Raw genomic sequence first — 23,471 nt, forward strand, 5'->3', positions numbered from 1 at the left:
GAGATCACTCTCAATAGGAATAATTGAAATGTTGTAGGTGCACTCAAAGCCCACTCAAAGTAAAGACTCTGCCAGCCTACACCCTGAGATGGACCCGACAAGTGGCCAGAACTGACACCGCCCTTTGGGCCCCTTATTTTCTTACCTTGAGTGACTGTTCCCCCCACTCCCCCCACCACATCCAGAATACCAGGACCTTCCATCTTTCACTGCTCCGTACCCCCAGCCTCTGCCCTCCTTTGGATCTCCCCTCCATTCCTCCGGCCCCCATTCCACAGATTTCCCCCCCTTCTCCCCAACCATCACCAACTCACCCTTGCCAGCCCTGAGCCTCCATGCAAGCTGCCATTCTCCTGCTCTCTACCCTTGTGCTGCAGAGTTCAAAAAGAAAAACCATTGACCTCAGGCACAGCTGCACAAAGCCAACTGTTGCACACCACTTTTAAGTGAACGTGAACCGGGTTCCATGCGATTCTCGTGTGCCACTGATTTTATCTTGAAGATGGCTCGCAATTTAAAAAAAAATTAAAACTGAATATTTCATGGAATGCCGAAGCATTGAGTGGGAACCCACCAGACACCACAAACATACCACTGATTTAATCTCTGCATCTCAACTCACCATTGGGAAACTGAAATTTTGGCTCCCACTGAATTCAGTCACCCCGCACACCATGTTTCCCGCTCTTGCAGCAGCAGCCCCCCCCCCCCAGCCAAATGGGTGAGTTGTTTTTCTAACTCTTCCTGAGGACATAATCTTTATACCACTACATAACTGTATGTGTTCAGTGGTTGAATTATGCAGTGGTGCACAAATATACTATTGATAAATATTGGTGACTTGTTTTTATTAGACAGTGGAAATTCCTGCAGTGCCAAAGTGTATTGGGCCTGGCTGTGCCAACCTGGCCTCTACTGACTCTGTGTACTGCAGCAGTGCCTGCATACTCAAACATGCTGCAGCCACTATGAAATCACTCAGCCAGGCGAAGGATCAGAAACAAAAGACAAAAGGAAAATCAAAGGCGGAGAAGGTGGCTTCATCCAAGTCCCTTGCAGAGGTAAAGAGAAATCATTAATACAAAGATAAATCTATTTGTACCCAGATGTATATTGTGTAGAATAAAATTAATACATTAATTATTGGCTATAAGGAGCACTTAGTGGGAAATAATTGGTTAGGGTTGAACAATATTGTGGAAAGCATTTTAGGTGTAGAAATAGGTGAAGTAGAATCCCATCGATTTGTGTTGCATAATAGATTTCACAGCAAAACAGTAACTACTTATGTACAGCTGTTTGAATTTTGTGGCTCTTGTGTACACTTCACCTTTCTTGTAGTCATCAAGTGTGGAATAAAAGACAAGTGCAGAATGATGATGATCATGCTTGCCAAGGTAATGTTGGCACAGTGCCTCTTTGGAAAACCAGCTCCTGATCTGAGTTTTGGTATGAAACCTGTGCTGATTCCCAGCTACTGCAGCTTAACGAACTGTCTTCTAGCCTTTCCTCCTTATGCACTATAACAATGCTGTTCATTTTGTGATCTGCAAACAACATTTTCTTCACGTATTTTGAAAATGCTGGAATGAATCATTTACTTAACTATTTGAAATATTCTTACTATGTTTGACCTTGCCATATGGGCATTCATTGTTTTAGTGTTGGAGAAAAATGTGGTTACATCCGATTTTAGAGAGCAAGTAGAAAAACCTAAATTGGAAGGAATTGCAATCTGGACAGTAAGTTGCACATAGAACATAGGAGCAGGAGTAAGTCATTCGGCCCTTCGAGCTTGCTCCACCATTCAATATGATCATGAATGATCCTCTATCTCAGTGTCATACTCATGCTCTTTCCCTCTACCCCTTGGTGCCTTTAGACTCTAGAAATCTATCTATTTCCTCCTTAAATATATTCAGTGACTTGGCCTGCATAGCCTTCTGTGGTAGAGAATTCCACAGGTTCACCACTGAGTGAAGAGTTTCTCCTCATCTCAGCCCTAAATGGCCTACCCCGTAGTCCTGAGATTGTGACGCCTTATTCTAGACTCCCCTAGCCAGAGGAAATCTCATCCCTGCAGCCCTGTCAGAATTTTATAAATTTCAATGAGATCCCCTCTCATTTATCTAAACTCCAGTGAATGTAGGCCTAGTCAACCCAACCTCTCCTCATGCAACAATGCTGCCATCCCAGGAATCAGCCTGCTGAACCTTTGCTGCACTTCCTCTGTGGCGAGTATATCCTTTTTTAGGTAAGGAGACCAAAACTGCGCACACAGTCCAGGCGTGGTATCACCAAGGCCCTGTAAGACATTCTTGCTCCTGTACTCAAGTCCTCTTGCAATGAAGGCCAATATGCCCTTTGCTGCCTTAACTGCTTGCTGCACCTGCCTGCTTGCTTTCAGTGGTTGGTGTACAAGGACACCCAAGTCCCTTTATACATCAACATTTCCCAATCTATCACCATTTAAATAATACTCTGCCATTCTGATTTTACTACTGAAGTAGATAATTTCACACTCATCTACGTTATACTGCATCTGCCATGTATTTGCCCACTCACTCAACCTGTCTAAATCACCTTGAAGCCTCTTTACATCCTCCTTACCACTCTTGTTCCCACTAAGTTCTGTGTCGTCAGCAAACTTGGAAATATTACATTTGGTTCCCTCATCCAAATCATTTGTTTATATTGTGAATAGCTGGTGCCCACGCACTGATCCCTGAGGTACCCCACTAGTTACTACCTGCCATTCTGAAAAGGGCCCATTTATTCCTACTGTGTGTTCCTGTCTGCTAACCAATTCTCAATCCATGCCAACATATTACCCCCCAATCCCATGTACTTTAATTTTACGCATATTTGTGAGACTTGATCAAAAGGTTTCGGAAAATCCAAAACACTACATCCACTGATTCTCCCTTATCTATTCTGCTAGTTACGTCCTCCAAAAGACTTAGGCTTATCAAACATGATTCCCCTTTCATAAATCCATGTTGACTTTACCTAACCCCATTGATATTTGCTAAGTGCCCTGTTGTCACATCCTTTATAATAGACTCTAGCATTTTCCCTATTACTGATGTTAGACAGACCGGCCTGTAATTCCCTGTTTTCTCCCTCCCTTTTTTATATTATTCATTCATGGGTGTGGGCGTCACTGGCTAGGCCAGCATTTATTTTCCATCCCTCATTGCCTGTTTTTAAGACTCAGCCACATTGACCACATGTAGACCAGACCGGGTAAGGACAGCAGATTTCCTTCCCTAAAGGACATTAGTGAACCAGATGGGTTTTTACAACAATCGGCAATAGTTCCATGGTCATCATCAGACATTTAATTCCACATTTTTGTTGAATTCAAATTTCACCATCTGCCGTGGTGGGATTCAAACCCAGACCCCCAGACCATTACCCTGGGCCTCTGGGATGCTAGTGCAGTGACAATACCACTATGCTACCACCACCTAGACGGAACTTAAGTAGTCATTTAATTGCTCTGCCATTTCCTTATTATAAATTCACCCGTTTCGGACTGTAAGGAACCTACGTTTGTCTTCGTGAATTTTTTTTTTAAATAGTGGGGTTACATTTGCCACCCTCCAATCTGCCGGGGCTGTTCCAGGATCTACAGAATTTTGGAAGATGACGACCAACGCATCTACTATTTCCATGGCCAGCTCCTTTAGTACCCTGTGATGTAGATTATCAGGCCCTAAGGATTTATCGGCTTTCAGTCCCATTAATTTCTCCAGCACTATTTTTTTTAGTAATACTAATTTACCTTCAATTCCTCCTTCTCACTAGATCCTTGGTTCCCTAGCATTTCTGGGAAGTTATTTGTGTCGACTTTTGTGAAGACAGAACTAAAGTAGTTGCCATTTCCTTTTACTCTATTATAAATTCTCATGTTTTGGATTGTAAGGGACCTACATTTGTCTTCACTAATTTTTTTCTTTTTACACACTGGTCTTTACAGTCTGCTTTTATGTTCCTTGCAAGTTTACTCTCATTCTATTTTTCCCCTTTTAATCAATTTCTTGGCCCTCCTTTGCTGAATTCTAAACTGCTCCCAATCTTCAGGCTTGCTACTTTTCCTAGCAACTTTATATGACTTCTCTTTGGATCTAATACTATCCTTAATTTCTTTTGTTAGCTGTGGTTGAGTCGCTTTTCCTGTTGTGATTTTGCACCAGAAAGGACAGTATAACTGTTCAAATTTGTACATTTTATCCTTAAATATTAGCCATTGTCTATCTACTGTCATGCCTTCTAATTAAGTTCCCCAATCTATCTTGGCCAACTTACATTTTGTACCATCGTAGTTTCCTTTGTTTAGATTTAGGACTCTAGTTTCTGATTGGACCACTTCACTTTCCCTCCTAATGAAGAATGCTTTCATGTTATGGTCCCTGTTCCCTAAGGGACCCCGCACAACAAGATTGTTAATTAACCCCTTCTCATTGCACAATATTAAATCTAGGATAGCCTGTTCCCTAGTTGGCTCTTCGACGTACTGGTCTGAAAAACCATCTCGAACACACTCCAGGAATTCATCTGCCACAGTTATTGTTGTTAATTTGGTTTGCCTAGTCCATATGTAGATTAAAGTTACCCACAATTACTGTAGCACCCCTATTACATGAATCACTAATTGCCTTTTCAATGTCGTCCTCTACCTTATCACTACTGTTTGGAGGCCTGTAGACAACTCCCATTAATGTTTCCTGCCGCTTGTTGCTTCTCAGCTCCACCCAGACTAATTCTACACCTAGGGTGGAATTTTATGGAAGCGGGATTTTATATTCCTGCCCAAGTCAATAGAGTTTAGAATGGCTCGTTGCATTTTATGACCCCCGCCCCCACTGGGTTAGGGTTGTAAAATTCTGACCCTAGATTTTCTGAGCCAATATCCTCTCATCCTTAACTAATAATGTCACCCCACATCCTTTTCCTTTTTGCTTGCCCTTTTTAAATATAGAGTATCCTTGGATATTCAGTTCCCTGCCTTGGTTACCCTACAGCCATGTCTCTGCAGTCGTAATCATATTGTACGCATCTATTTGCATTGTTAGTTTGGCTACTTTATTGCAAATTCTCTATATTTTCAGATACAGTGCCCTTAGACTTGTCTTTTTAGCACTTTTACACATTTTTTATGGCCCAATTTGCTGTTAGCCCTTGTTTCCTTTGCCTTCCACTTTTTTGTCTTTCATTCATATATTTGTTTCCTTCTCTTGTGTGTCCCCTCACTCAGGTTTCCATACCCCTGGCACTCTAGTTTAAACCCTCCCCCCACATACTCGTGAATTTTTTTTTATTTATTCAAGGGATGTGGGCTTTGCTGGCTAGGTCAGCATTTATTGCTCATCCCTAATTGGCCCTGAGAAGGTGGTGGTGAGCTGCCTTCATGAGCCACTGCAGTCCATGTGGTGTAGGTACACCTACAGTGCGGTTAGGGAGGAAGTTCCAGGATTTTGACCCAGGATAGTGAAGGAACAGCGATATATTTCCAAGTCAGGTTGGTGAGTGGCTTGGAGGGAAACTTCCAGGTGGTGGTGTTCCCTCTATCTGCTGCCCTTGTCCTTCTAGATGGTTGCGGTCGTGGGTTTGGAAGGTGCTGTCTGAGGAACCTTGGTGTCCGAGGATTTTGGTCCCAGTCCTGCTGATGTACAACCTGCCCAGCTTGTAAAGGTGTTATTTCTTCCCAGAATCAGTCCCAATGAATTTAAATCCCTCCCTCTTGCACCATCTCTCTAGCCACGCATTCATCTGGTCTATTCTCCTATTCCTGATCTCACTAGCACGTAGCACTGGGAGTAATCCTGAGATTGCTACCTTTGAGGTCCTTATTAATTTATTTCCTTGTTCCCTATATTCTGCTTTCAGGACGTCATTCCTCTTTTTGCTTATGTCATTGGTACCAATATGAACTACGACCTCTGGCTGTCCACCTTCCCCGTTCAGAATGTCCTGCAGCCGCTCAGTGACATTCTTGACCCTGGCCCCAGGGAGGCAACATACCATCCTGGTGTCATGTCTGCAGCTGCAGAAATGTCTGTCTGTTCCCCTTACAATAGAATCCCCTATCGTTATTGTTCTTGCACTTTTTTTCTTGCCATTCCTGCCCCGTGCAGCTGAGCCACTCGTGGTGCCACAGACTTGGCTCTTGCTGCATTCCTCTAAGAAACCATCTCCCCCAGCAGTATCCGAAATGGAAAATTTGTTGGAGAGGGAGATGGACCTAGGGGATTCCTGCACTACCTATCCAGTGCTTTTACTTTGTCTGGCAGTCACCCATTCCCTTTCTACCTGTGCACTTTTTACCTGTGGTGTAACCATCTCACTTTATGTGCTATCCACAAAGATCTCAGCCTTGCAGATGATCCACAGTGACTGCAGCTGCAGCTCCGAAACACTGATTTGGAGTAGCTATAGATGGAGATACTTCCTGCATAGGTGGTTGCCCTGGACACTGGAAGTGGCCCTGACTTCCCGCATCACACAGGAGGAGCATTCCATTTGGCTGAGCTGCCTTGCCATGACTTGCCCTTAAATTACTCTTTACTTTTATTTCCTCTAGTTTAGGGAATATTAAGGACAGAAGAAATACTCACCAGGCCCCACTTAGCAAGACCCACAGCTTTTCTTACTGAGGAAAGGTAGAAATGAAAAAATTCCACCTCCCCTCTTCACTGAACACCTTCTCTGCAGCTCTCCAGTGCACATATAGATTCATAAAATTGTAGAATAATGCAGCAAGAAGGAAGCCTTTTGGCCTGTTCATTCTGTAGAAAATGTCTTTCCTCATATTGTCTCTAGTTCTTTTTCCAGTTATCCTTATATCTCTACCCTCTGGATATTGACTTTATGACCATCGGAAACTGTTTCACTTTACTTACTCTGTCTAAACCTTTTATGATTTTCAACTCACCTTATTAAATTTCTCCTTCGCCGCCTTCCGCTCTATGAAGATAAACCCCAACTACTCCATTCTTAACCACATAACTCTAATCCCGCATCCTCGGAGCAATTTTAGTAAATCTTCTGGACCCAATCCAAAACCTTCATATCCTTCCTTGAGTGTGATACCCAGAATTGGACGCACTGCTCCAGCTGGGACTGAACCTGTGTAGGTTTAACATCCCTCCCTGTCTAAAGAAAATGTATTTTCACAAATGCACCAGCAGGATGTATTAATGCAGTTTTACTTTCAAAAAATATAATATTAACAGCTGTTGCTGGAACCCAGTAAAATCTGAGCCCAAGCAAATTAAGTTATGTCTGTTAAATTATAAATCAAGCTTAAGAGCACTTACGCATTTAATTGTTGGTAGCCATTAAATTTTTAGAATTATCTAAATAATGTACACCAGAGAAAGATCACTTCAGTTTTATGCTACGAATCAATTTTGTTTTTAGAATTTAAATAATATAAGTACTAAGATTCAAATAAGATAAAAAACATATTCAACACTCAAATAATGCACCTTTGTAAGTGGATGAGAAGAACTTGCTAATATGTTTCATTAGTTTTTAAGTTCTAAAATTTGTTTTTAATGTAACAGAGCTTATTTACGTATTTGTAATTCTATTATGTAAAATGTAAATTCTATTAGTGTTTCACACTGTGTAGTGGAATACAATTTCCATAACCCTTCCTTTTATACTTCTTCAATTTACTTTTCTTGTGACAGTCCTTACAAATTCACCCCTGAGTAAGGGAATAATATTCCTCACAGCACCTAATCTTAAGTACTTCGTAAATCTTAATAGTACTAGACGTGATTTGTTTACTTTCATGTGCGCTTAAAAACTCCTCCAGAGTCTTACTTTCACTTAAATATTGAAGGTCAGACATCTGGGTACAAAGAGGAACGAATGAATAATTAACACCAAGGTTTGTTTTAAAATTTCCTTTGCACATATAACTGACCTGTCAACTCCAGCTGAAACCCGTTTCTATATAAATGCTTTATTGCTTTATTTCATGCTGCTTTCTACATTAGATGTACACATGGATGCAAGTGCTGACCTTTGCTTTTAAAATAACATTGTATTAATTAGCAAGCCACATAGTGAAAATCCACCTTTATCATAATATTTACATAGTACTGCTTTATCAAAATGACAGATTCTGCTGAGAAGACAGTCAATTCGGATTATTTAGATAATTCTAAAAATTTAATGGCTACCAACAATTAAATGTGTAAGTGCTCCTAAGTTTGATTTATAATTTAACAGGCATAACTTATTTTGCTTGGGTTCAAATTTTACTGGGCTACAGCAACAACTGTTGATATTATACTTTTTGAAAATAAATCTGCATTAATACATCCTGCTGGTGCACTTGTGAATATACATTTTCTTTAGACAGGGAGAGATGTTAAAACTACACAGGTGTCAATTCGACAATCATCTATTTTGGGGTATGCAAATGTTGAATGCTCAAGTGTATTTATGTTGTCCATGGAAACTACTAGTGTAGGGCTCCACCAGGAAAAGAACTAGATTAAGTTGATAAATTAAACTAGAAATGCTGGGAGTACATACCAGGTCTGTCAGCATCTGTAGAGAGAGCTGATAAGTTACATTTCAAGTGTAGCCCCTATGATGGGCTTTTCCATGCGGTTTGTTAAAAAGTGGGAGGTGGAAAGAATCAATCAGAGTTCATGGATTAATTGACTTTCAAACTGCTTAAAAGGCTATTTGATGAAATAAAAGACTTTCAATGAAATGGTAAAAGACAAAGTAATGTTAAAACCATAGAAGAGCTCCATGTACAATGCAAACAAATCAAGAATAGAGAAAGGGAAAAAAGGAAACCAATGAAACAAATCAAATTAAATTTCAAGCAAAACATCATCTGTGGTTCTATCAGTTGCAAGATGAGAAGAAATGCATCAACACCATAGGCTTGAGCTTTTACCTGCTCTATGTGGGAACCTGTGTTAAATGGGTTGGCAATATTGAGCCTGGATGGCACCAATATTACTTTGAACCTGTTTAGCAAACGTGATTAAACATTGGATAGATCTTTTAAAGCTTAATTAAATTGAGCCTATTTCCTAGGCACAGAAGTGAAAGAAATGGTCCAGCTATGCACTATATCCACAATCTTGGTGCCTCACTTGTATTTCTGGGATATTTCCAGAGTTTGCGCCACATGCTCCTGCTTAAAGTGCCCATAATGTCAAAACACTTGGAGGAATGAAAAAGAAAAGAAATGTAATAATCATAGTATTTAACAATTAAAAGGAAGAGGCAAGAATGTTTACAAGAGGGCGAGGTTTGAGGACCCAGAGATTGTCTTCAGGGATGAGCTGGGATGTCCATTGAACGTGAGCATTTAGCCGTCTGCAGCAAGTGATCTTTGAGATTATTTTTTGCTGTACACAGTAAAACTTTGACTGTCTGCACCACTTAGACTGTCCAGGGACAGCTGCCTATATTGAGAAAATGATGCTTAACACTTGTCATTTCCATTGGAGTCAATCGCAGAAGTGATACTTAAATCATATTGAAGCATATTGGAAAACTTTGTCATGGTGTTTTTCTTTATTGCTCTGCCATTTCAGTCCTCTTCCTGTTGTATTCGGTATTGCCAGGTTCATGCTATAGCTACCTTGAAATAGATTTTTAATGCCACTAAGCTGCATTACTGTAGTCAGGAATTGGGAAGTTGTCAACATAGACCTGAGACCTGGAATAGTTATTGTTAGTTGCACAGCTGCTTCCTGTCTTCCCGATACTTGTAATGTCCACTGCCTAAATCGGGCAAATCACATTAACATCGACTCACCCACTATAAGCATTGGAGGCTGTAATATTTGAGGTAATCATGGGAGCGAGTTAAGGATTATACTTGGTGGGGGTATAGGAAGTCTGTTCAAGTTTGATATCTCCACGTTCGTTTTCTTGATTATATTTTCATCTTTTGCACAGGTTGAATAATTATTTGAAATTATTACATAAAAGTCATGTTAAATTAATAATTGCTAGAGTTTGTGATCTTGCTATTATTATGTTCTTGTGTTAAAATATTGTTGTTACAGGCGAATTCGAAACCGCCAGCAGCAGGTCCTCACAAAACTGAAGAATTAAATGCGAAAGAAATTCCAACCAGAAAATTGGTAGTATTGGTCCATAAAAGCCCCATGCCATCACAAAAGGAAACTGTATCGACCGATGTTGCAGGGACTTGGACGATTGATCATAATTACAACGCTGTAAAACCAGAAAAGACTCTGATATCCACTTCAGTTTTTTACAAACCGTGTATGTATCATCCAGTAATTTTCAACATTCAGTTTATTTTCCCTTACAAAGATCAAACTGCCTAGCTAGAATTAAAGCAAAATACCATGAGTGTTGGAAATCTGAAATAATAACAGAAAATGCTGGGAATATTCAAATCAAGCAACATCTATGGCAAGAGAAACAGTTAACATTTCAAGTCTGTGACATTTTTGTAAGAACTGATCAGCTCTGATGAAAAGTTACAGACCTGAAACATTCATTATGTTTCTGTCTCCATAAATGCTGCCTGACCTGTGGAGTATTTCTAGCATTTTCTGTTATTATTTCAGTCTAGTAAGACATTGTTATTTCTTTGTCCTTGAAGAATTGCTAAATTTGAGTGACCTGTATGCATTTTTTAGTTCTTATTATGGGCTCATGTCTTCATTTTATATTTAATCCACTCTTTTCTGCCCAGCTCAAGCGTTTCTCCTCTTCAGTCAGCAGAATACACTATTACCTAACCAAAAGACTAAGTAGGAAATCTGCTTACAAATCCTTGTCAAAGTGCCACCCATATGCTGACAGCAGGAGTTGTGCGAAAACAGTGTGGTTTGCATCCTCTGATTTTTTTTCCCTTGCTTGTAGAGAAAGCAACATGGTTAGTGTCTTCTCTGAGAGATCTGAATAGAGCTTTGTACGTATAGATTCACATGGAAGCTTTTATTCTAGTGGTGTTGTTTTAGTCAACTGGCACACTATCTGACTGCATCATCGCGTGCTTATCCACTGAGGTCTCAGAACCTTCATTAATTTCCTTTTGGACCAGACAGGTTTGTAATGAGAGTTCTCGTGCATAGTAATGCATTTCTTAAGTTTTAAAAACTTTGGTGAATGATTGGGTCTTTCAGTAGCTTTTCTTTTGTGGTAATGTGTTAATTGCACTACAATAATAATGTGAATGTTGAGAATGAACAGAAGCTGAATAGAGCAGCTCATTTGCACAGCTTTACAAAATGATGGGAGGAAGCACACTTATAGCAACAGTGGTTTAAGAACTATAAGATGAAGCTGCCAACCAACAGGTCAGTAAAATATTCAACTGAAGAACTCTGTAAATCCACTAAAAAGCAGTCTTGTTCTGGCTACTGGAAATAATTAAATCTGGCTGTTGAAGAGTATCCCAGCTAGCCAAGACACTGATTCACCATGCTGTCCTGATGTGGAATGTTCTGGCCTTTGCTGAACTGGTGGAACAATTTTTCATGGCATGGTAACTGGGGAAAATTGGATGTGGAAACATTCAAACTGCAATTACAACTTCAGCCTCTCATGCCCACTGGTAGTGGTGCTGCAAGGTATCTGTGGAACTTGGGGGGTTGTTGGGGAGGTGGTGGTTGTGTATAATTACAGAATGATGAGGCCACAGATGCATTTTCTTTATAACTTCAGGCATAGACTTTTATAATGGGATAAAGTTGAAGTGTGCACAGATTTTTAATACATGTGTGTATGTTTAATCTTTATGTGTATCTCTAGATGTAGTTTGATACTGCTTAGTAACACAGTGCTTTGGATTTAGCACTTGAGAGTCAACAGGATGATTTAATGTGGCTTCAGGAGGGTTATAGACTTAAACCTGCACAAGTTTAGAAGGAATTTTTATCTTCCTGTCTCTGCTGCACTGCAGGTACGATGTCCAAAACTCGGCGCTCTCTGGACCGAGACCATGCCGGATATCAGATTTTGGACATCTGACCCGTATAGTGCCTGAAATTAATAAAGAGCCTGGAATATAATGTCCCTGAAATTAAACAGATCCTGATATTAATACACACCCTGAAAGTGGTAACAGACTCTAAAACACACCCTGTAACTAGACCAGCGTTTCACTTCAAAAATGTTCGGTTTTTGGACAACCGAATTTTGGGTATTGTGCCTGTTGTTAATTGTTTGTAGGTATTGAAGAAACTTCAGTAATGATGTACAGTAGTGCCTCTAAATGGAGGTTATTCACCACATAAGGAACCAGCAATACTGTTCTTGCTTGTCGTCTGTTCATACTGATCTCCACAAAGCTGCAGAAGAGTTGGCATGGCCTATTCATGGCGTTTCATCTGAAATTCAAGGCTGATTTTCATTATAAAATTCATTTCTATTGCTTAAAGCTTCTTGTCCTTCATTCGTTAGGTACAGGTAAGGTGGTATTCTTGTTTCAGTTAAACTAACTGGTTAAGGGGAATTAAAAGTTGGAAATATAATTACATTTATACACTGTATATTCACTAATGTTATGAAAACTTTGGATATCTGGCACAGGAAGATGAACACTTGTGTATTAACTTTAAACCTATAGAAGGAAAGTAAGTGGTTGTTGCATTGCTCATACCAGCCACTAAATCATTCTTCTTCACCAACGCTGCCAGACCTGCTGCGTTTTTCCAGGTAATTCTGTTTTTGTTTTGGATTTCCAGCATCCGCAGTTTGTTTTTATCTAAATCACTTATGTACAATTTTTATGCACTCTTTATAAATACTTTGAAATGCTCAGTGGTGAGAGTACTTAAGTGTAAGGGACAACTGAGCAGATTCTTCACCTTAACCACTTTTCACAGTCCCTTAATTTCTTGTTTTTGTGGCCACCCTGCACACTGGCAAGCACTTAAGGGTGAGAGAATGGAGAGATGATCGTTCCAGGCTTTTGCCAATGCTGAACTTGAGCTAGCTGCTTTTAAAAATCTGATTTCTCCCCCCACCCCACCATCTTGTTAACATTTGGAATATGCCCTGTGAATTCTGCCTACTTCTCTCTCAAACACCAGAATTAGAAGTTTTAGAAGACTTTATCTTAACCATTAGTGAATGCTTTTACTCAATTCCTGATTGCCATTTGACAATTCAAAAATAAGGTTAGTGCAAAAGTTCCCCCCCCCCTAATTTTTTTGTTCTGGAGTGCATGGGTAATTTGTTTAAATGTACAACCCTTTTTTTTTTAATGCGGTCACCCGCACGTGGTAGTTTAAAGGAGTTGGCTTTTGTGCAACTGGCATTGGAACTTGTGGGTTTCTGTGCAGCCGACCAGCTTTAGATGAAACACTGGTGGCTAATAACTTCAGAATTTTAATTTCAAGATTTTCTTAATCACTACTTATGTTGATTTTTTTAACACTGCCAATGGTTATTGCTATTCTGCAACTTGACCAACACTCAGATATATTGGAGACTGATGAGCATGTTTTCTAACATAAATATTAAAACTGGGTTAAGGATCTTTTATCTGATGCAATGAGGAAATGACATGAAATCAGTATCTCAAGTGCTTGATTACTGCAATGAAGCCCGGTATTTCAGTGGGCTTCTTGTGAGCCTTACCAGTTTTATGTACCGCACCATGCATTAGTGAAGGCTTTGGGGGTGGCGGGGGGGGATGTGGGAGCAGCTGCAGGAGAGTGAGACAAGCTGTCACAGATCTGCACACCCTGTCAGCCAATTGAAGAGCAACATTGTCATCTATTGAGAAGTGAATGTCCTAGATGGTCCAGCACTTGAAGACAACGACAGGAGCATGTGGGGTAAGCAATTTGCCACGGTTGGGGATGGAACTGAGAAATATTCACACATTTTAATTTTGAATTTCAAAAAATTGTACATTCACCTCTTGTATTACCATCATTTGATCTGCTGAATTTGCTGTTACACATAAGTAGAGATTGAGTGATGGTGGGGGCGGGATAACTGTTAGTTTTTAAACAAAAGAATGTTTTCCTGTAAATTATGAATTGAAAGCTCCAGGAGGCTATAACAGAGCAGCAAAAAGCACAAAATCGATATCAGCATTTTAAAGTACGTGCTACTGTCAGTGGTTGAAAAGTAGCCAAGAAAAGTTAATTTTCGGATGGAATATTGAGCTGTTTCCAGAAACATATCCATTGTGGAGAAATCTAATTTCGGCTTTTTTTTTTAAAGAGGGCTGGAGAATTTGAGAGATTGCTATAGCAAATTCTCATTGCAGTATACTAGTATAATTCGTTGGAATATACCTGCATTACAAAATTCTATTACGTAATTCAATAGTGTTTTGATTTATGAATAGGTATTTGTAAGTTAACTAGAGCACAAGCTGGTCAAAAATGCACAAGTTTACAGATGTGCTACTGGAAGGAAAAGCAGTTGCATTCTCCCAAAGGAAGAACAATGCAATGTTGCAGGATTTCTCAACTCCACTTCCACTTGAGAGCACTTGGCGAATGAGAATCACTTTCAAATACATTTGTCTTTCCAACCATTTACATTAAGTCAAAATGATCTTGGACAGTTTTGGATTTGATTAAATGTGTTATGTTGACAGTTAACTATTAAAAGTTGCAACTACTTTTCTACCTTGCTTTCGTTCCTTTTGAACCTTTCTGGTACATATATTTGGGAATTGAATAAAATTTAATGGACCACACAGACCTGAAGATTTTGAACCCATTTATTTGAGACTAAAACCTTGTTTCTAAGGGAGTACGTAAGTGTAATCAAACTGGAGCAATTGTATTTTGGACGCAATTTTCTACTCAGTTCTAACATGAAAAGACTCTTCACCATAACCACTTATTACATTCCTTTAACTTATTGTATTGTGGCTACCCTCCACCCTGGCAAACATTTAAGATGAGAGAATACAGCGATGATTGTTCCAGGCTTTTGCTAATGCTGAGCTTGAGCTAGCTGCTCTTAAAAATCCTGATTTCATGGTCTGGCTAACTTTTGGAACATGCACTATGGATTCTGCCTACTTCTCCCTCTGAAACTTCAGTGTGTTCAGGAAAAAAACACCAGAGTTTGAATTTTTAGAAGACGTTCTCTTAATCATTGGTGAATGTTAGTGGAAAATATTAGCCAAGTGTACAGTTTTGCAGTCCACTAAGAAAGTAATTTGCAGTTGGCTTCCTATTATGCAGGAGTAGAATATAGGCATAAATTAGAATCCGAAATGTTTACACCTTAGAGGATCATTCAGTCCAATGTGCCTGTGTCAGCTCTTTGCTAGATCAAACTGATTCTAATCTCACTGCACCACTCAGTCTTTACAGTCCTATATTTTCCTTTAATATCTGTGCTCCCCCAATTCTGGCCTCAATTATAATCTCTAATCATTGGCAACCGTGCCTACAGTTGTTAAGCCTTAAGGTATGGAATTCCTTCCCTAAACCCTTCCACCTTTCTATTTTCCCCATTAAGATGTTTCTTATTATCGACCTTGTTGATCAAGCTTTTGTTTATTTGCCCTGAGATTTCCTTATGTGACTTTGTCAAATTTTGTTGATAATGATCTTGTGAAGTGCCTTTGAATGTTTTACTTTATCAAAGGTGCTGTGTAAATGCAAGTTATTGTTGATTCAAATATTTATCTACTGTTCCCAACTATATCTGCCTCAACCACTCCTTGTGGTAAATCATTGTACATTCCATCAACTCTGCATACAGTTTTTTCTCTCAATCTCTCACTTCACTTTCTTAGTGACAGCAGATCACCTCTCATCACTGATTTTTCTTCTAGTTTAAACTAGTCTTTCCCTAATAACCCTATCAAATTCCATCACGTTAAAGGAAACTAGATTAAATCTCCTCTAAACTATAACGGTATCACTTTATATAGTTCTCATATATCAAGTCTATTCTGATGCTTCTCGGCCCTTGTATCTTTCTGGTGAGTCTATGCGGAATGATCTCTGATTTTAACGTACTTTCTGTAATGGAGCAACCAAAAACTGAACATCGTACTCCTCTTTTGCCTGACCATTGATTGAGCAAAGTTTATGATAACCTCTAATACATTGTGCCCTATCTATAAATCAAAAAGCAACTAACATTTTAATGCTTTATCTACCTGCACTCAAATGTGTCATAAGATCTTCCTCACTGTCTTGTGCACCATTCCATTGTGTTTATATTCCCATTCCTTGTTTGGCTTCTCAAAATGCAGTACTGATAGTAGAAGCGTGATAGTGGAGTGGTTATCTTACTGGACTAATAATCCAGAGGCCTGAAGTAATAATCCTGAGAACATTCAAATCTTTCCATGGCAGGTTGAGAACTTCAATTCAGTTTATAAAATTTAAAAAATCTAGGATCGATAACAGCCACTGAGACTGCAGGGTTGTCATAGCAACACAACTGGTGCATGGATGTCATTTAAGAAATTTAAACTTGGTTTGGCTTATTTTTGACTCCAGCCCTACATCAACACAATTGTCTCTTAATTGCTCTCTGAATTGACCTAACAAGTAACTCAGTTCAGACATCCTGATTCTTGTTTTTAAATGCACAGTTCTGAAAATTGAATTGTATCTGCCACCGTTTGCCCTATTCTACTAATTATATGCCTGAAGTCTTATAATCCTCTAAGCTATTTGCAAACTCTCTATTTGTCTGCAAGTTTACTATGATCAATTTGGAAAAGGTGTGGAATTAAAATTTTGAATATTTGGGGAGTATATTCATGAAAAGTATGCAATAAAATTTAAATCAGAAAATATTTCAGAAAACGATCAACATATCTTTTATAGTTGCAACAATTTTATTTGTTTATGGGATGTGTGCATTGCTGGACCAGCATTTATTGCCCGTCCCCTAATTGTCCTTGTTCAGAGGGCATTTAAAAGTCAATCACATTATTGTGGATCTGGAGTCACACATGTAAACTAGACCGGGTAAGGACAGCAGAGTTCCTTCTCTAAAGGACATTAGTGAACCAGCAATTGTCAAATTTAATTCCAGATTTTTAGTGAATTCAAATTCCATCATCTGCCGTAGTGGGATTCAAACCTGGAAACCCAGAGCCTGGGTCTCTGGATCACCAGTCCAGTGACATACCACTATGCCACCACCTCCCCACAATTGCATTGAAATAGTTGAGTGAATAGTGCTTCATCCCCAAAGCATTGATTACCCTGCAGATTGAGAATTAGCACATGCAGTTAAAGGTGTCCATGTTTCAACAGCTTATATTTTCATGGTACATTTAACAGAAATAAGTCCCATATTGAAGCATAACCAGATAACTAAAACCTTGGTTGGAGAGGTGGATTTTAAGGGGGATCCCAAAAGAGAGTTGGAGAGGTTTAGGGAAGAAATTCTATAGCATAGGGCTTACCACAGTACATAGTCACTAATCATGAGTTGCAACAGGCCAGTGTTTGAGGATTGATAAGTTCTTTGTGGTGGGGGGTGCGGAGGCGGAGTTGGCGGATGTGGTGACAGTGATTGAGGGCTGTGAGACCATGGAGGGATTATAACAAGGCTGTGAATTTTAAATTTGAAGTATTGTGGGAGTGCGCCATGGTCAGAAGATGAGCAGGTGATTTACTTCCAAGATTCTGGTAGAGGTTCTTTACATGTGCTTGACCCCATCCTCAGCTAGTACATTGGAAGTTGGAGTGCATCGTTTGTGGGATGAAATCATGGCCTACAATACTATTGCCAGTGCTCTCATACACTAATTAACACATTGGGCAGCTAGTTCTGTTGCAGAACGTCAGATAAAACTAACTTATGTCTTCAAAATGGGTCCTACAGCATCCATTAATGATTTTTATTGTGCCCTTAATGCTGAGACATATACGAAAGGCTTTGATATTCAAAATATATTCATTGTCTATGACTTATAATTCTACAATTATTTATTATGCACTGTTTTTAAAGACTGCAAGCACAAACCTAACACACTTGTTTCACCTTAACATGCAGAACATTTCGTTGGATCTCCGTGAAGCTTACGTGGCATCTTTGTGAGAGCTTTTGTTTTTTAAAAAGTAGCATTAGTGCCCATGTTGTGTCCGTAACTAAAAACACATAATCTGAAAAGTCTGCCTTTATTGCAATTAAAGCAGGCTTGATGAAATAATTTCTGTTTGAGCTTTGGCTTACTTTTAACATGGAACATGCATAGAACTGACTTTGCCCAACAGTGTATTTATTTTGAATTTAATTTTCTTAATAACTGAAAACACGTAAATATGGCCTCAACATGAATGGAAGAAACCTGATTTGTTGTTTGTATTGGGGAAGTAGTTTGCTTTCCAAACTCATCAGACTCTGGAAAACCTGAGGGAAATGAGCAGGTGAGAGGGAAGCCATCCTGAGTATGTGCTCATAGGTTATCGTATAATGAAATTGTTATAAATTTCAATGTATCAGCTAAAGGAACTCTTTGAGAGGATAGTGCATCATTTACCTCAAGTTACTGAATGTCTTGTGCTTCTATGGTGAAAGACATGGAGATTCTGTTTTCAACATGACAGTACTTCTATTTATAGGAAATGGGTTTATTCTAACTTCATGACTTCTCTTTCGGAATGGGGTGGCACTGCCAGAACAGTGACTTTTTAAAAAGTGCTCAAGTTATCAGCTATTTAATTGTGTACAAATGTACATAATGGATTGATGGTTTTACAAAAATTAAGCCACCGAACATTTAATATTATAGATCTGTTCTGAGAGCTAGATTGAGATTGACCAAGTGTTTTAATTTGGACTTTTGAGGCCAGCAGTGGGTTTCAGTTCAATCCATCAGTTAGGATGGAACTCAAACCCAGGTCCCAGAATGAAAGACCGTACTAACTTGCACCACTGTCCAATTCAGAGGCGTTATATTCTGCCTGAATTTTTTTTCATGGGATGTGGGCATTGCTGTCTAGTCTAGCATTTATTGCCCATGCAGAATTGCCCTTCAGAAGGTGGTGGTGAGCTGCTGCCTTGAGCCTCTGCAGTCCATGTGGCGTACCTACACCACCACAATGTTGTTAGAAGGGATTTCCAGGATTTTGACCCAGCGACAGTGAAGGAACAGCGATATAGTTCCAAATCAAGATGATATGTGACTTAGAGGGGAACTTGCAGATGGTGGTGTTCCCATGCAACTGCTACCCTTGTCCTCCTAGGTGGTAGAGGTCGCTAGTTTGGAAGGTGCGGTCGAAGGATCCTTGGTGAGTTTCTACAGTGCTCAGTGTCCTGACTGATTGCAAATCAGCAATAATTAACTTTTTGGCATAAACTTTACAAAAAGTAATTGGCAATCTAACCTGACATTATCATAATTTCAGTCATCTGTGATAACTTTTGCTTACTCATTGTTCTGTTTTCAGCTCACTTTTCCACCATATGTTCTGTACGCTTTCACCTCTGAGTCAGAGGTTTTGGGTTTAAACCCCACAGCAGAGAATTGAGCACATAATCTATACTAAAACCTCAGTGCAGCACTGAGAGTGCTGCAGTTCAAGATTTTGTCTTTTGAATGAGATGTTAAACAGGGGCCCCTTCAGCCTTCTCTATTGGAAGCAAAAAATCCCATAATCTGTTTTGAAGAAGAGCAGGGAAATTCTGGTATCCTGACCATCAACCTCTCAACCAACATCCGCAAAACATGATCTGATCAAAATTTCGTTGCACAAAACAGGGTCTCACAAACAGCATGTTGGCTGCTGTGTTTCCTTACATTACAATAGTGATTATACATAAAAATGCTTCATTAGAAGTGAAATACTTTGTGACATCCTGAAGTTGTGAAAGGCAACATATAAATGGAAGTACTTCTACTGAATTTTCTTCCATATCAAAATTTGTGCAGTACGGGAAACGTATGCACTGAACAACTAGGCGTTCAATATGATATTTAGATTCAAGAAGATTTTTGTAATTGATCAGCTGGTTTGCGTCCAGTCAGAATATGTGATGTGCTATCCTAATCCATAACACTAGTTATGTGTTAAAGACTATCTGTCATGAAGGTAAAACGCTCATGAAGCATAAGTATAAACAGGAGGAAGCTTAATCTTTCACATGAGCCAAAAGTTGCCATGTAATGCTCATGTTCCATTTCAACAGTTTCTTTTAAAATAGTTATTACACGAGGCAAACGTTTCAGTTCATATGTTAAATCTGCAGCAGAGGACTGTGAAAATTTAATATCCACGGAATTGGTCATGTCAGTGAGTCACTTCGTTAGCTGCTATTTGGACATTTTCTAACTTATACATGTAAATACTATCGCATTTTGGATGTGTTTTATATTCCAATATCTTTACACTAATTCAGTTTCTTCTAAATTTCTAATGCAATTGCTCATCTGCAGGTGGTTTTGAATCTAATGCTAGAATTATTGAGGGAAATAATTTTACATTTTAATCTCTGGTTAGATGTGCCATATTACAAATTATCCTTGGAAATATTGCAGAAGTCTCTCCATGGAAACCATTCCCAAGAACGCTGCTTCACACTGTAAAAGCAGGAAAGATGCTTCTGTGCATTTGTGAGATACCTGGCGATGGTCAACTTAAGAACATTGTTGTAATGAGCAGCATATGTAGGATAGTGACACTAAAGAACAGAAGGGTATAAGTGAAGGCAGGTACCACAAGAAAAGCCCTGACAATGTTCGAAAATAAAGATGTCCATATTTGGTTTGACCACAAATAGGGCAAAGAAGAGTAGCTACATTTGTCACTATGCTGCTTTATTTTAAAGGTTAGTACTATTAAGACCAAAGACCTGTGTGATTCCTAACATATAGAGAACAGAATTACATTTCTGACTGAATTGGCAGTGGAACCAATTTCATGCAAGCTACACCACAATTGTTTTGTGTGTGGAAGCATCTAGATGTTTACCAATACTCAATTTTTTCCCAGTTCTTCCCTTACAAATCTGTTATATGTATTTCCTTTTTGATTGGGGAAGGAGTTTACATTCCAACATGTTGATGCTAAGCTTATTGACTCTTGTCAGTGAAGTGAAGCCAGGGCTTACTGTTTGGGGAAAACCTTGCAAAATAGGTATAAGGGTTCATAACAGAAAATGTTGGAAACACTCAGGTCTGGCTGCACCTGGAGAGAGAGAGAAACAGAGTATAAGGATTCATCTTAACTTGTATTTCCTTAATATAGAAGGTTTAGCTCATTCGCTCCACACAATTACACGGAATATCCAGTATACATAAAAAGTTAAAAATACCATAAGTATTTGATAAACCATCTCAAAGTGTTTCACAAGTTAGTTTTGGAGTGGCTGTTCATCCAGGTGTAATTTTGCAACAGCAAAATCCCAGGAATAGCAATGAGATCAATCATCAGCTAAATCTGATTTTTTTTTGTTGATAATGGGTGAAGGAGAATTGAGACACTGGATTAATTCTACACCACCTCAAAACATACAATGGGATCTTTTAACATCACATGATCAGTTGGAACAGAGTCATGGTTCAACATTTTATTCCCACCTTCATTACTGCAGCAATCTTTTGGTAAAGCAAACATTTAAATTTATAGAATGCCTGAGACGTTCTAAAAGAGATTAAAAACAAATGTGTAGGACAGTTGCTGTTCATACAGTGGACAAGTTTGTATGTTTGGAATGTCCCAGGAGCAATAGTGAATGATAAATTAATCTGCTTTTAGCTAAGGGGTAGATATTGACAATACTAGGAAATCTGTTTTCTGCTCCTTGACAGATGATGCATGTGTCCGCTTGAACGGGCAGACGGGGCCTGGGTATGACATCTCACCTGAAAGATGCCCTCTTCCACAAGAGTTTTCCCCTTAGTGGTATACTAACGTACCTGTTTAGATTGGAGTTTGAGTCCTGGAATGGGGCTCGAGAATAAGTTTATGACCGTTAATGGGTCCTATAGTTGGGGATTGTAATCACATGACAATTTGAAACACACAAAATGTGAAATTAGTACTATGCAGTGAAATTAATGGAAAAAATGTCACCTTAACAAATCTTCCTTATCTACTTCTCCTGTGCAAATTTTTGGTATTACAGTCCCTGCCCTGAGAAAATTGCTCAAGTACACTAGGTAAGGCATATACAATTGAAGTTCCACCAATATCAGTATTTTCTGTTACATAAAGCATTTTGATAAAGCCTCTAAGCCTCTAGATCCATTTAAAACATCCATGTAAACATTGCTTTATGTATAGTTACAATATCTTTAATGTGGTAGATTAGTGTTTGTAAATAAATTGAACCATATGTAGGTAGAACAGAAGCAAAAGAGGTTTTGGAGATGTAGTCCAGAGGTTCAGATAGTGTTACTATTGCCCAGGCTTTAGTTTGAAGAATTTTTCAGTAAAACTTGGATTAAATTACAATTAAGCTCCCCAGGGCATTTTTTTCGATGCATGTTTTGCATTCTATTAGATGTATTTCTAATAATGAGAACAAATGTAAAAATTAAAGATAATTAAAGCCTGCTTATTTGTCACAGTATGTTTAATCTAAAATCTCGACAGTTGTGTTGAATAAAAGAAGTGATGTTGCTAGAATGTGTTCTTGCTAGAAAGTTGTTTTTTTTTTAAACAAACATTAAATTATGCTTTTTCAGATGGTAGAAACTCAAATATTGGAATCAGTTGTAACACAGGGTGGTACTATACTCTTATCAACTGTATAATAGTTGTGGGATACACTTCAGCTATAATTGATGCAGCACAGTGCTTTGCTGCCTGCAGTACTGTAGCTTAATTTTCTGCAACCTTGCATAGTGCGTTCAGTTTTTAAAGTAGGAGTTGCTTTTTAAAAAAAACATAACTTTGCAACATCACAGTCTTCATGCAAGAAGTTTGTATTGGTATCCTGCTTTTCATGCCCTCTGGGTGTTCCAGAATGGGAATTACTTTGAAGTGTAGGCATAACTTATATGTAACCTAAAACAGGGGCCAAATTGCACACAGGCTTCACAAGCCACAATGACAGATTAATCTTATGAAGGTGATTGGAGAATAGCTGTTAGCCTGGACACCAGGTGAACTCCTCTGCTGCTCTCAGACTGCTATAGTGTCTGTCAAAAAGCGTAGTCAGGGCCTCGATTCAGTGTCTCAGCTGAAAGACAACACCTCTGACAATGTAGCACTTCCATGGTATTGAACTGAAATGTTAGCCTAGATTGTGTGTTGAAGATCCTGGAGCTTAACTTCCTGATTTGTGAGAACACTGCAGTGGATTCAACTGACACAGGTTACAAAAAGTATAAGAATTTGTCACTGCATGTTACAATGCAACAAATCACTGGGCTTAGTAATTGTACATAGTAAAATAGGTCATTGGGCAGCCAATGTGAATTTAGCTGATACGTAATACAGTGCATGCATTAAAGGTAGTGATGGAGACAGTGAGGGATGGGTGAACTGAGCATCAAGTGAAATATTTGCTGCCAACCTTAACTTTGTATTTAGTTTTTACTC

At 39.0% G+C, this 23,471-nt stretch overlaps 1 protein-coding gene across 1 annotated transcript in view; it reads left to right on the forward strand.

Moving 5' to 3' along the window:
- The window catches only part of LOC121287009 (death-inducer obliterator 1-like), a 132,677-nt gene that overhangs the window by 57,529 nt on the left and 51,677 nt on the right, over positions 1–23,471 (forward strand). Inside the window, exons 6-7 of the mRNA XM_041204426.1 lie at positions 855–1,061; positions 10,059–10,281. Of these exons, the coding sequence (XP_041060360.1) occupies positions 855–1,061; positions 10,059–10,281 (430 nt within the window). The remainder of the gene's footprint in view (positions 1–854; positions 1,062–10,058; positions 10,282–23,471) is intronic.

The sequence above is a fragment of the Carcharodon carcharias genome, chromosome 14 (assembly GCF_017639515.1).
Source record: "Carcharodon carcharias isolate sCarCar2 chromosome 14, sCarCar2.pri, whole genome shotgun sequence".
NCBI lineage: Eukaryota > Metazoa > Chordata > Chondrichthyes > Lamniformes > Lamnidae > Carcharodon > Carcharodon carcharias.